This window comes from Condylura cristata, unplaced genomic scaffold (genome assembly GCF_000260355.1).
Source record: "Condylura cristata isolate star-nosed mole 26May11 unplaced genomic scaffold, ConCri1.0 scaffold00011, whole genome shotgun sequence".
In the NCBI taxonomy this organism is placed as follows: Eukaryota; Metazoa; Chordata; class Mammalia; order Eulipotyphla; family Talpidae; genus Condylura; species Condylura cristata.
Window position 1 is genome coordinate 56,273,491 of NW_004567112.1, and position 12,365 is coordinate 56,285,855.

The 12,365-nt window shown below is 53.3% G+C and overlaps 1 protein-coding gene across 1 annotated transcript in view; it reads left to right on the plus strand.

The window, feature by feature from the left end:
- Window positions 1–7,860, plus strand: part of SPECC1L (sperm antigen with calponin homology and coiled-coil domains 1-like) — a 141,569-nt gene extending 133,709 nt beyond the window's left edge. The window contains exons 14-16 of the mRNA XM_004680914.2: window positions 2,583–2,699; window positions 3,471–3,530; window positions 5,301–7,860. Coding sequence (XP_004680971.1) covers window positions 2,583–2,699; window positions 3,471–3,530; window positions 5,301–5,390 — 267 coding nt within the window. The 3' untranslated portion in view covers window positions 5,391–7,860. The remainder of the gene's footprint in view (window positions 1–2,582; window positions 2,700–3,470; window positions 3,531–5,300) is intronic.
- Window positions 7,861–12,365: the final 4,505 nt, after the last annotated feature.

Below are 12,365 nucleotides of genomic sequence, written 5' to 3' on the forward strand. Positions count from 1 at the left end.
TTGTCAGGTGTACTTAAAAGTTAACTCCCCCAGCCTGGAAAGCAAGGAGTCGATGTTGCCCTCCTTTAAATCACTTCCGCATGTTTTGTAAACAAAGCACTGCTCTGACTGGAGGTTCCAGGTTTAGGATTGGGTTTGTCTTGAGGAAGGGGGGAAGGCTGGGGTTCCCACAGCTGAGGAACTAGGGCGCAGCCATTTCCTCTGGAGCAGGAGCCGTTGCCGCAAGGCACGGTGAGGCCAGGCACGTAGGCAGCTCTGCCAGAGACAGCTGCCTTTCAGGGAGCTGGGGAAGGGGCCAGCAGCAACAGGAAGTGAGGATTTGTTTTCTTCTAGAAGTGAATGTGACCTTTGGGGGCAAAGGTTGGGAGTTGTCAATGGCCATGTGGCCTCACATGGGAGCTCAAACACATCATTTAAAAGCTTTCTGCCTGCTCTCCATGCAATGATACTGGTGACTTTGGCTCTTTCATCAGGGCAGTTAGTCACAGGACTGGTCAGATTCCTGGAAGTATGGATGGGCTTTTGGCTTAAACCTGAATTTGGTTTAAACCTTAATTTGAATAATTGCACAGACTCCTTGGTGATGTGAGATTGAATGATAAACTGTCTGACAAGACACTTGCTCTCCTCCCGGCTCCCATTCCAGCACCTTGGACAGGTCACTTCCCTTCCCAGTCCCAGTTTCCTCCCTGACAGCTGACACACACCCAGCTGGCTGCTGCCTGTGAGTCAGAAAAGATGAGTGGCAGGTGCGCCGTGGTAGTTATCAGCAGTGAAACTGTCCAGCGTTATTTGTTGCATGACGCCTTCAAGGAGTGCTGGCTGTAGTTGTTGGCCAGAGCCAGGGCCCTGTGGACATCAGCCTGGCTTTCCAGGAATGTGACAGGGAGGCTTGTCTGGACTGTGTCTTCATGACCAGGAAGTGTGGGGACTGAGGCAGGGAACATCTGCCGGGGCCTAGTCACATGTGAAGGGCCCAGGCAGCCGGCGGGTGCATTCTTAGATGGAGTCAGAAGTGGCATGCAGCCACTGCAGGTTTGCTGCGACCTTTCCCTGACTCTTGGCAGGTTTGCACCCCTTTGTGCCTTAACTGGTAACTTTCCTTACAGCAATGTATGAACAATACTCCCGGGCCAGATCAAGGAGACTGGCAGCAGCCGATAATCAGATTTCTAAGGAGAAATGACCTCTGGACTAATTCTTCACAGAGATGCTGACCTTTAGTGGTGCACTTGGGTAGAAGCCCCCAAGGAGGAGCCTTTGGGCATTCAGTCGAGGCCAGAGAGTTGGTTTTATGGTGAATCTTACAAAAGGTTATGTTTCTTGCTCCCCTGTATAAGCTGCTGCTTTGGTAAAGGACTACTGAGTGCCTGAGACTAGATAGACAAAGATGGTCTCCCCAGAGGACCCACCTGCCTTCAACACTAAGCCAGTGGTCTCTGCTTGGATTTGATAGCTTCTTAAAGCCAGGGATGGTAAACTTTGGAAAACTGCACAAATATAAAGAGTGCTATTTTGTTCTGTGATCACTTGTTCCTGGTACAAACAAGAGCCACGGCCCGGAGCTAGGTGCTTTGCCTTCGGTAATAAAATGTGGGCTTCGGCCCTCCCTGGTGGCGCAGCGGGTTAAAGCACTGCACTGAGAGGCTTGAGCCACTTCTGCATGAGTTCGATCCCCGCCTGCCCCGGAGGAGATCCACATGGTGTGGCAGACCTCTCCTGACCTGCCCGCTGCTCCCCTCAGCAGTGTACTTCGTCGATCTGCCTGTTCTGCTCCCCACTCTGTCTCTGGTGAATCCTCTCATCCTCCGCATCTCTGGCCTGTACCCCAGTTCTGTATGAATAAATAAATAAATCTTTAAAAAAAAAATGTGGGCTTCGTCAGTCACCTACACAGCTAACTCTGGATTCAGTATGAGGCTGTATAAGTTAACAGTGAAACAAAGCAGGAGTTGTTTGGGGGGTGCTCTCATTTTCAGTTTGTGATGTTTATGTAACATGTGTGAATTACTGACATGTGGAGTTTTTTCTTCAGCAGGACAAACTAATTGAATGTATCATATAGTAAATATTTTGAATGAGGCACTACTCTGTGATTGCAAATATATCTAATTTGCCTGTGGAGTGAGGTACCACTTAAGAGAAATCAGGTCGTTCCCCCAGAAGCACTGTGGAGGTCAGTGCATGGCCTAGCACTGATGGGCTTCTGCCTCCTAGTAAGGGTGGAGGTTGTACCGGAAGGTCCTGAGGTGCTGTCAGACTTCGCTTAGAGTCAGGCTGCGTCATGACTCCCCTGAACAGAGCTGCCGCTTGCTGATACCCTGCAATTCCAAGCAACACAAAACTGGCTCAGATCTTTCCCACTGAGTGGTGGCCATGTCCAGGTGGGGGTGGGGCGTAGTGAAAGGGCCAGTCCTTGACTCCAGCTGGTCTTGAGACACAGCCCCAGCGTGGGCACTGCTACATAGATCCTGTCCATGTGTAGTGGCCAGGCGGCATCTTAGGCCTCGCCCACCATCATCGGCTTCTCCTAAGAAGATGAGTGTGTCGCTTACATGTTTTTCTCTTTTTTTTTCCTTCAGAACATTGACATTACAAATTTCAGCAGTAGCTGGAATGACGGGCTAGCCTTCTGTGCTCTCCTGCATACGTACCTTCCAGCCCACATTCCGTATCAAGAACTGAACAGTCAGGATAAGGTAAGGCAGGCTGGGCAGTAACTCAGCATCCGCTTTACCAAGGGAGAGGGGCGGGTGAAAATAGAGCCACAAACTTCCATTATTGGTGTTTCACACCCATACTGCTCGCAGTGGTCCGGTTCCACCTTGTCTCATTCAGGGTTGTGCTAAGTCAGCCAGCCCCTGACCCACCTTCTGTAGGACATTTGGTCAGTTCAGAATTTCCCAAGTGATGGGCACAGTCAGTCCTTCCTGGATGATGACACTTAGTTGTATGAGCTTCACCAAAAACTGTCCTGAAGGGTTGCTCAAGACTTGAGTGATGTGGACAGCACCATCCCCTCTGGGGCCAAGACTGGCTCAGAGTCCAAGCCCCTGCCGAAGCTGAGGTTAGTGCTCAGGGTCAGGGGGCCCTGCCCAGATGAGCACTGGGGAGCAGAGGAGCCAGCCTTCCAACGCTGCTGTATTCCACAGAACCCCTCCGACAGCCTGTCTCCATGGGGTGCAAACTCATAGGGCAGGTGTTTCGTGTCAGATTTGGGGTTGTATATGCCTGTGGCTTAGGGCTGATGTGTCAGAAAAAAGCAAGTGTTTGGGGGCTCACCCCATGGCCAATTGCTTGTGGAGTGGGTGATAAGCATGAGAGCAGTGTGGTGGAAATTCTGGGTCTCCTCATGCAGACTTGTTTGGGATCACGTGGGTTGGTGTGTGCCTTCCCCGAGTGGCAGGTGTGCTCCCGCTGCCTTTCTCCCCACCTTGCTCCTGCCTCCAGTCACATGCTTTCTTTCACAGCGAAGGAACTTCACCCTGGCCTTCCAGGCGGCTGAGAGTGTCGGCATCAAATCCACACTGGTGAGCCTCTTCTCCCCCGAGGTGTCAGTGGTAGGGTCCCTCCTTTTTGTTAGGAAGAGCTTCCTTATTATGGGGGGTTCCTGGGCGCTCTGGTGGCCTGACCTTGAGGAGCATTTTGGGAGGGAAGCCTGCATCTGCCACGGAAGCATCCCTTCAGGTGTAGGTGCAAACAGAGCCTCACTTCTGGTATCCTTTCTGCCGCGCATGAAGCATCTCAAGGAAGTGCTTACAGTTCAGTGGGTTGGTTCTGGCCTCAGTCCAGGCAGCCCTCAGCCAGATTCCTCCTCATGGTTTGTCAGCTTCTTCCTTCTTTGAATCCTTGGGTGTAGAAGAAAAATGTTAACACGTTTATGTGTCCCCAGAGAGGCATAACCAACTGGTCTTTTGGCCTTTTATCAAACTGGAGAAAGGGTAGGTCTTGAGTCAAGGCAGGTGGCTTTAGAGATCAAATAAGTGGTTGCCACACTTCTTGACAGAGTCCACAGGAAACGGATTCTCCTGGAATGAGAAATGAGTTGTAGAAAGCTCACATCTTCTTCAGGCCTCCGCTCAGCGCCTGCAGTAGTTCTCAACACCGGTGCTTCTGTTAGGGCTTTCTCTTTGTCCCCAAGTCTGACTTTCTAGGACAAAACACTCCTCCGTAATCAAAGGCAGATCTTCCATAACTAGAGACACTTTCACCCCATAACTTTGTGTAAGCTGGAGGGTACACACTGTATCAGTGTACAGCACAAGGAGTCCCTCAGCCTGAAGCACTCTGGGGCCAGCCCAGGCCCCCCTCATATTCCTAGGACCCCAGCAGTTGGCCTTGGACCTCCCCCCAGCACCAGGTCACACCCCCCCGACTTAATATTTGAATCTCTTCGAAGAAATATTTATACTGCCAGTATGCTCGTGTAGAGTTCCATACCACTTCTGAATTCATAGAAACAGCTTTTTAAGAATACCTTCTACTCAGTTGTATAGAAGGTGAGTTATAAATACAGAAGTATTTTCCGTTGTCTGGATATTTTGCTTCACATGTAAAGTTCTAATACGTAAGTGGGTAGTTTTCCCACCTTGCAAAATTTCTGAAGTCAAGATTCTTAACGGAACGTATTCCAGCATATACTGAACTATACCCAGGTCACCACTGGGCGCCCTTTCCTTCCTGCTGGTGCCCTCACGCCTCCATGAAGGACCTCCTGAGTCTCTGTTCTTCAGACCAGCTCCCTCAGGAGTCATAGATGCTCTCCAGCAGCAGTGGGTCTCTTTTAGAGGTTTCGCCATAGGCAAAGACCAGGGTTTACCAAGTTCATGTTACTGTAGTTGTAGTGAAACATCACAGATGGCCAGTATTCTGAAAACCGCCAGTTAGAAAAGAGTGTCCGCCCTGACTTTAGGTGGCTGCTATGGAAGGACATTAGAATATTGAGCTCTGAGATCCTCCAGCAGATAGTGATGAGTGTGGGGGCGGGGAGCGGGGCACTCAACGGAAGTGACCATGAGGAGGGCTGAGGGGCAAGTGCAGGGGATGGTCCTCCACTGTGGTGAGGGGGACGTGACCCTGTTGTGATTTCAAGCAGGGGCGGGCAGCTCAGGGAGGAGGTGTGTCCCGGGGACGCTGGGAAGAGATGGAGCAGACACCGTGGCCGGAGCTTTGATGTGTGTAATCAGGCTTCGATCAAAATCCTTCAAGGTCCTCTTCACCCCACCTTAGTCCCAAGAGCCTGTTTTGTGAATTCCATGGGGGTGACCTGGAATTCTGACCAAGCCTTTCTTTTCTGTCAGGACATTAATGAAATGGTGCGGACTGAACGACCAGATTGGCAGAACGTGATGCTGTACGTGACAGCAATCTACAAGTACTTCGAAACCTGAGCAGCCCAGGAGGAACCCCCTGCAGTCACCAAGAGACACCACCACCATTAGCTATGCGCCCTGTAAAGCTTTCAGCGACTCTCTGGGCTGCCCTGTAGTGTGTGAGCCTTCAGCCTGGGGCCTCCAAGTTGGGAGAACTAGGGCCTGTGTGGCCCACGGCTCAGCCAGGCTCCTCTCACACACCCTGTCGTCTGCGATCAGTATGGAACCAACATGACACTGATGTGCTGCCAGTTTTCTTTCTGAAGAGAATATTGAACTACATTAGTGCTGCGAGGTGTAAATGAAGACTCCTCACAGTTAAATTTGGGAAAGGGGATTAAATTATGTGGACAGCTCACAAGAGTTGGTGAAAGCTTTAGCCCAGCACTTCTCGACTGCTTGCCTGTGTAGGTTCCTTCATCGTGAGAACCAGTAAGGAAAGCAGGGCCTGACAGGATTCTGCCTCCTGGCACTTGGCAGAGCAGGCCTTGGCCCCTCACATGAGCTTGTTTTGGAGGGGTGCATGTGACAGGGCTGTCCTGGCCAGCTCAACTTCGGTGTTTTTAACTTGAGCTAACAGATGATCAAAATTCATGTTCCTGGCTGTCAGGGTCTCCTGTGTGGAATGATTCATGCAGCTGCGCCTGCACAGACCGGAAATAGCTGAGGGGCACCCCTGACCCGATGTTCTTCTGACCAGTCCATCCATCAGCCTTGAAAAGACTTGGGTCCTCAGTTTTGACTTTAGATTTCTGGACTGGTCATAAGGAATCCTCCTACTTCAAAAAAAAAAAAAAAGGTGTTCTTCTGAGCAATATTGGCAAAAATAGCTCCTGTTTTATTAGTACCAAAGGTAAATTATTTTAGTAAGAATAGAGATGAAATACAAAATCTGGACATTAGCATGGTAAAAGCAAAGAATGAAGTAGGATCTAGCAAGAGAATAAACAACTTTAGGAAGCCCAGGGAGTGTAATTTAAAGTCATTTGTGGATCACTGAGACATAATCCTCGTAGGCCAGAATTGAAGAAAGTGCCTTAACTCTCCTTGCTAGAATAGCCACCATGCAGAGGGGCTTGAAGGCCGCGGCCCACCATGGCCACAGCAGGATGTCACCTGGGCGCCAGAGGTGGAGTTGAGCTCCCTGTCATCGCTGCCCTCCCCAGGTTCTGAGTGGCAGACACCTGAACCACACAGCCCCATCTGTGTGGTTTGAACCAAAGCCTTAGAGGTGTTTCTGTTGCACTGGCTCAGGCTGGGACTCGGCCCTTCTTGGAACTTGGAGCCCACGTGTTGTGTGTGCTGGCACAGTAGTCGTCAGTTTGAACAATGTCAAGACCTGTTGCTTCCAGAACACAACTGTTTTTTAGCATCCAGAAAGCCGAGGAAGAGGGGGCACCAGCGGAAGCAGGATCGCTGCCCCAGCCACGAGATGCAAGGACAGGACGCGGCATACTGCCCAGCCAGCTGTGAACTGAGGCCTCTGTCTTCAAGCATAATGTTCTAGACTAGGAGCTGGACGTGTCTATAGCCTAGCAATGAATGTGGTTGTTTCAGAGTGTGGCCTGCTAGCCTGAGGCTATCAGGTGGCCAGTAAATGTCCATCTGGCCCTGCCCAGATGTCCTAACCTGACAGCTCTGGCTACGGCCCCAACTAGTGGTTTTTAAAGCAGTGCCCATCTTCAGTCAGAGAAGAGACCAGGTGAGCAGAGCCCAGCCTGAGCACACCAGAATCAGAAACCCCAGTGGGTTTCTGTCCCTGTCCTCTGTAATCCAATTCTGTTCTTATTTCTGCTGCTCTGTTGACAGTTGCCCTTTGCTGTCAGCTGAATGACTGTTAGGATAAGATCATCATTTTTTAAATGTCTCTCCACTTCACTTTCCCCAGTCCCACTTTTGTTCTCGTTTGCCTTCACTGAGGCCAGTGCACCTGTCTGGTGCATCTGACCTGGGCGGGGAGGGCAGGGGGATAGGATTGTTTTGTCCTGTAAGGGGGCAAGCCTTTCCTGGGTGTGCATTCCACAACTTTGTCCTTTCCAAGCCAAGTGAGCCAGGCCTGGAGGCCCGTGGAGACAGGTGGCCACGCTGACGGGCTGCATGTACATGGCGATGCTCCCCACAGCAGGCTACACCAGGCTGCCTGGCTCGGCTCCTGTATTTGCTTGTGGATCCACAGGTGAGGGGATTCCAGAAGTACAGCGAGCTGCCTGTTCGAACAGGATCCTTATGACACGGTTGGCTTTATGGGACAGCTACGAGGGTCACCCGTGTATGTGTATGTGTCTTTGAGATAATCTGAGGTGCTTTTATTCCAGTGGCAATTGATGTGAAGCCTCCAGGAAGTCATTTTGCCACTTCTCCCTTCAAGCACAAGCTTTACTGCAAAAGGGCCAGTTGTGTTTCTATTTCTCTCAACTACAGGCTTCTGCTGACTGATATTTCTTTATTTTGTTCCATTAAATATTCTCGAATGTATTAAAATTCCTGAAATACATCAAGCTTGACTTTTCTAATTCGCCCTTCCCTCTGGTCCCTCTAACATGGTGATTGGGCGTGGCAAGTAGGACACTGCTGACCGGCCTCCACCCTCTGGCCACCTCTCCCCAGGGTGGGGAAATGAGCCGACTGGAGCTTGGGAGAGGCCCCCCCCCGGGCCAGAGCAGAGCCAGAGCCTTGGCCAAATACTTGCGTCTGTAATGAGGGTGGCTTGGGTAAGCCCAGAGGATGTGGTATGACAGGTGTGAAGACCCCAGAAACACGGCTGCTCTATAAGGCGGGACACCCCATCCTTCCCCAGTGTTAGCCAGATGTGCAGTTCCAGGGCAGGGGGTTGATGCCCAAGGTTTTATTTTATATATGCCTAGAGGTAGTTCTCTGAATGTATAGTATTACAGAGAAACAAAGGAAACAATCGCTATCGTACCCCTCGGGGGCAACCACTCAGGGAAGCGGTACTGCATCCTGTCACGTTGCACATGTCCTGTGCGTGGGCCCACAAGGCTGGCTCTGGAGCACTGTGTAAACAGCTCCTCCAGGGCCTGAGACTCCCCAGGGTCGGGGGTCCTTCCAGCCACTGACTTGCTCCCGGGGAGACAGGCACCCACCATCCTGCATTGAATTGTGTCCTGTCAGTTCTCAGAGCCCTTCAAAGGCTGCTGACTTTGCCCGGCCTGAGCATAGCACCCAAGTCCTTGGAATCCTGACCTGCGCATGGGGAGGCTGAGGGAGGGCACGGTGGGACCTCTGCTGCCCGCCACTCACCAGCTGTGGGCGCAAGCTGTGGGTCAGATTGGAGCTCTCCGCCCCTACTGCATGTAACCTGTGCTGTGTGGTAAGAGACTGCTGAGACAGGCATGTTGAGCCTGAATGCAGCAGGGACCGATCATGGTGGCGTCCCTGTGGCCAACGGGTTGAACACTCCCTGGGCCACAGAGGTAGCATGGACCGTTCTAGCTGCTACCCCACAGGTTGAGGGGGGAGGTGGAGGGTGACCTTCCCCAAAACGTCCCTCCTCCCTGTCATGCCTGCGCCTCAAGAACAGAATGACGCAGACCACCTAGGGACACTTCTGGAGCTTCACTTCCCAACCTGCTCAGACCCTCTTGGCCTCACAAGGCAGGATCCTCTACCTGACGGGGCAGCAAGCAGCTGGAGAGACCCAACTGCTGGTGGGGCCAACCCAAAGTCTCTACTTCCCTGAATTTAGCACAGACTCCACCTCAAGCAAGCACCCCTGGAAGGGAATTGGATCTGTCTTGACTTGGGGAAGGTTCTAGAACCAGGGGTGGAGGTAGGGGAGGGGTGCTTTTATATAATTGGAAGTTTGGTGAACAGGGTGGCCTGGTTAATTTCAGGGGATTCCTCCTCGAGCATGTGAGAGCAGACTAGGGGGAGGCTGTGACGGGGTGGGGGAGGTGGAGAGCATGGGCACCCAGGTCAGAGGCGTGGAGGACAGCCTGCATCAGGCCAGAGCAAGGCAAAGCCTTGGGAGCTCTGGAGGGGTCTCGTTGCCAAGTGTGTGTGAATCTAGGGTTCTCAGGGGGTGGGAGGGAGAGAGTCTGCTGTCCTGGGAGGCGACTGACCCAGAGGGAAAGGGGAAGAGCCAGCGTGGGCAGGCCACGGAATACACAGGGTTCCCCTTTCCCAGGTTATCCCTGCCCTCATGGAGCCCCAGACTCAGCCCGACTATCTGAGCTTCAGTTTCCATCTACACTGATGGGCCCACTTCAGCTCAGAGACATGTCCCCCTAATGGGGTTATTTGGTGCCCAGAAGTTGACATCTTCCCTGGGACCTGGGCAGGAAGCTGCTACTGTGGCTGCGCCCCTTAGGGAGCGAACGCTGACATTATCTGCCTGCCTTAGAGCATGAACTGGCACCCTGTGAGATCTCCCCACTTGCTCATATCCCTAGGAAGCGTGTGGTGACCCTCCCTTTGGGGGAAGTTTGGTGAACACTTCAGGGTGACCTGGCTGCTATCAGGGGATGCTGACTGGCCCCAGCACCTTGGTCCTGGGTCTGGCATTTCTCCCTGGATGTGGCCCAGCTGGCCTCAGAGCAAACAATCAGGGGGCCAGAGGCCATGCAGGTGCATCCTGGACAGGAACAAAGAGCCAGCAGGGGTGGGGTGGGGGTGGGGAGTCTGAGAAAGGAATTCTGCTGCAGGAGAAAGCCCAGCTGGCCCACTGTCTGGCCTGAGGAACCCCATCCTGGCTGGGCTGGACGGAAGGAAGGGCAGGCACTCACAGCCTTCAAAGCCTGCCTAGAGCTGGTCTGGGAAACCCAGGGCCAGAGGTAGAAGATGGGGCCTGCCAGGGGCATCCCCGTGCCCCACTCTCATAGCACCTTGAATCCTAGATAGTACCCAGGTGCCTGACCTGAGGCGCTCTCAAGGCTTAGAAGGGCACAGGGTGGCTGAGAGCATCCCAAGGTTAAGACCTAGTAGGCAGACTTAAGGTTCATGTGCTACGAGCACAGGCCTCAGCAGCAGAGGGCCTCCAGGAGGGCCTTGAGGGGTTTCGGTCAACCACGGGGGAGACCAAGTTTAAGAACACCCCCCCCCCCAACTCCATGCCTGCTTCCTGTCATCACTGAACTGAAGGGTCCATGGCATATGCAGTTTCTGGACATGAGTGAGTGGCTTCTCTGGAGACCTGGGTAGACAATGACAGAACCACTGAAGTCGCTTCCTCATTTCTAGCAGGTGCTGTAAGACCTGTCTGCCTTGGGGGAGGCTTCTGGAAGGCCTGGGGAGCTGGCACTAGGGCTGGAGCTGGGTCAGTCTCTGCCTAGAGACCACCTGGCCTGAGGAACCCACACCCATTGCCCAGAGAGCTTTGACAATTTGGCCTCAGAGTGCCAGCTGCAGAATGAAGCCTTTATTCCTTGGCACAGGGTACAGCTGTGGAAGACAGGTTTGTGAGTGACCAGCCACACGTGGAGAGATCTGGATGGGAAGGGTACTGGAGATGCAGGGGTGAGAAGAGTGGAAGCCCACATTGGGGGCTAGGGGACAAGAGTAACTCCAGGGCTGACTGTTGGCCTCTACTGCAGGAACCTCCATGGTCCCTTGTGGGTCACAGGTGGTTGAAGACAAGCTGTTCCTTGCATGTTTGTTGAATGAAAATTAGTCTAACAGGTATGGGTGTGGGGGGGGAGGGGCTGATCTCCCTATAGGAGTTTACCCCATGCGCCGGAAGCCAGGGTGGGAAGCCAAGGGCTGTGGGGAGGTGCCCCCACTGGAATTCCATGGTCTCTTTCTGGCACAGCTCAGGGGTGGCAGCGCAGAAAGACAGCCCCATTTTACATGTGAGGCCATGGGTCCCTCAGAGCTTGGCAGCCCCAGCTGGAGGCTCCAGGGCAGTGTCCTCATGTGGAGGGGGAGCTCCTTCATTAACACAAAGGCTCTGGGAGGGTGGGGGTGGGCTCATTCAGCCCCCTAGTTCCCATCAGAGGCCTAATTGTGGGAGGGGAGAGATGAACTGGGCAACATGGTCCTGGAGGTTGGACATCAGAGAGGCGTCTGGGGCAGGCAACGCTGGGACGTTCCCAGTTGGAGCGTTCTCATGTAGGCCTTGCCCATGCACAGCCTCAGTGGCTCCGAAGATTGTGTCCAGGTCCCGATCCCTCCAAGTGGTGCCCTCTTCGCTCACTACAACCTCACAGGCCCCAGTGGATTCTAGAGGACATAGGGACCCGATGCCACAGGCGCTAGAGCTGGAAGGAGCCAGGGAGACTGCCTCCTGGCTGGGCTGGGGACCGCGGCAGATTGCTCCTGCCCTGGTTTCAGACCCAGGGTCCAGCCTGACCCTTGTCAAGCCTTCTGTGCTGGGCCTCTCCCACTAGCCTACCAGCACCAAGAGGCTCAAGAATGCAAGGGTCCTACAAACCCTCAGCCCTCAGCTCCCCGGTAGTCTGGCACAGGCCATGCTGCCATACAGAACTGGAGCTGCTGCAACACTGTGGTCCAGATTTGAGATGACGGCAGGCCTCCTTGTATGGGTGGGTTGGGGCTATATGTGAGGTGCTTCCCAGTTGGAAATCTCCAGAACATGGACCTAGGGTTAGGGAAAGGGCAGGCTCAGAGATTGAAGTCTTTGAGTAAGACTGGCACTCCCGCCCAGAGAAATGGTGTGAGGGCAGGACCGAGATGCACCTACAGGCTGTAAGTAAGCACAGGAAGGACTGTGGTCTCGCCTGGGGGTGGGGGTGATGAGGAGGCAGCCGGTAGCCAGTTCTTTGCTAAAGGCAGCCTTGGAGATTCCACCACCAGCAACAGCAGCCTCACAAGGCAAAGCTCAGGAAGGAGGCAAGTCTGGGGGCCATTTCCCAGTCCCCAGGGACCTTGAACACTCGGGAAAGGAGGCTGGACTTGATCCTTCATGAAAAGGAGCGCTATGGAAAGATTTGCGGAAGCTGGACACTGAGCAGTTCCCGGGGCACAGGTGGACACTGGGGAAAGGGCGACGCAGAAGCACCCAACTAACCCATTTCC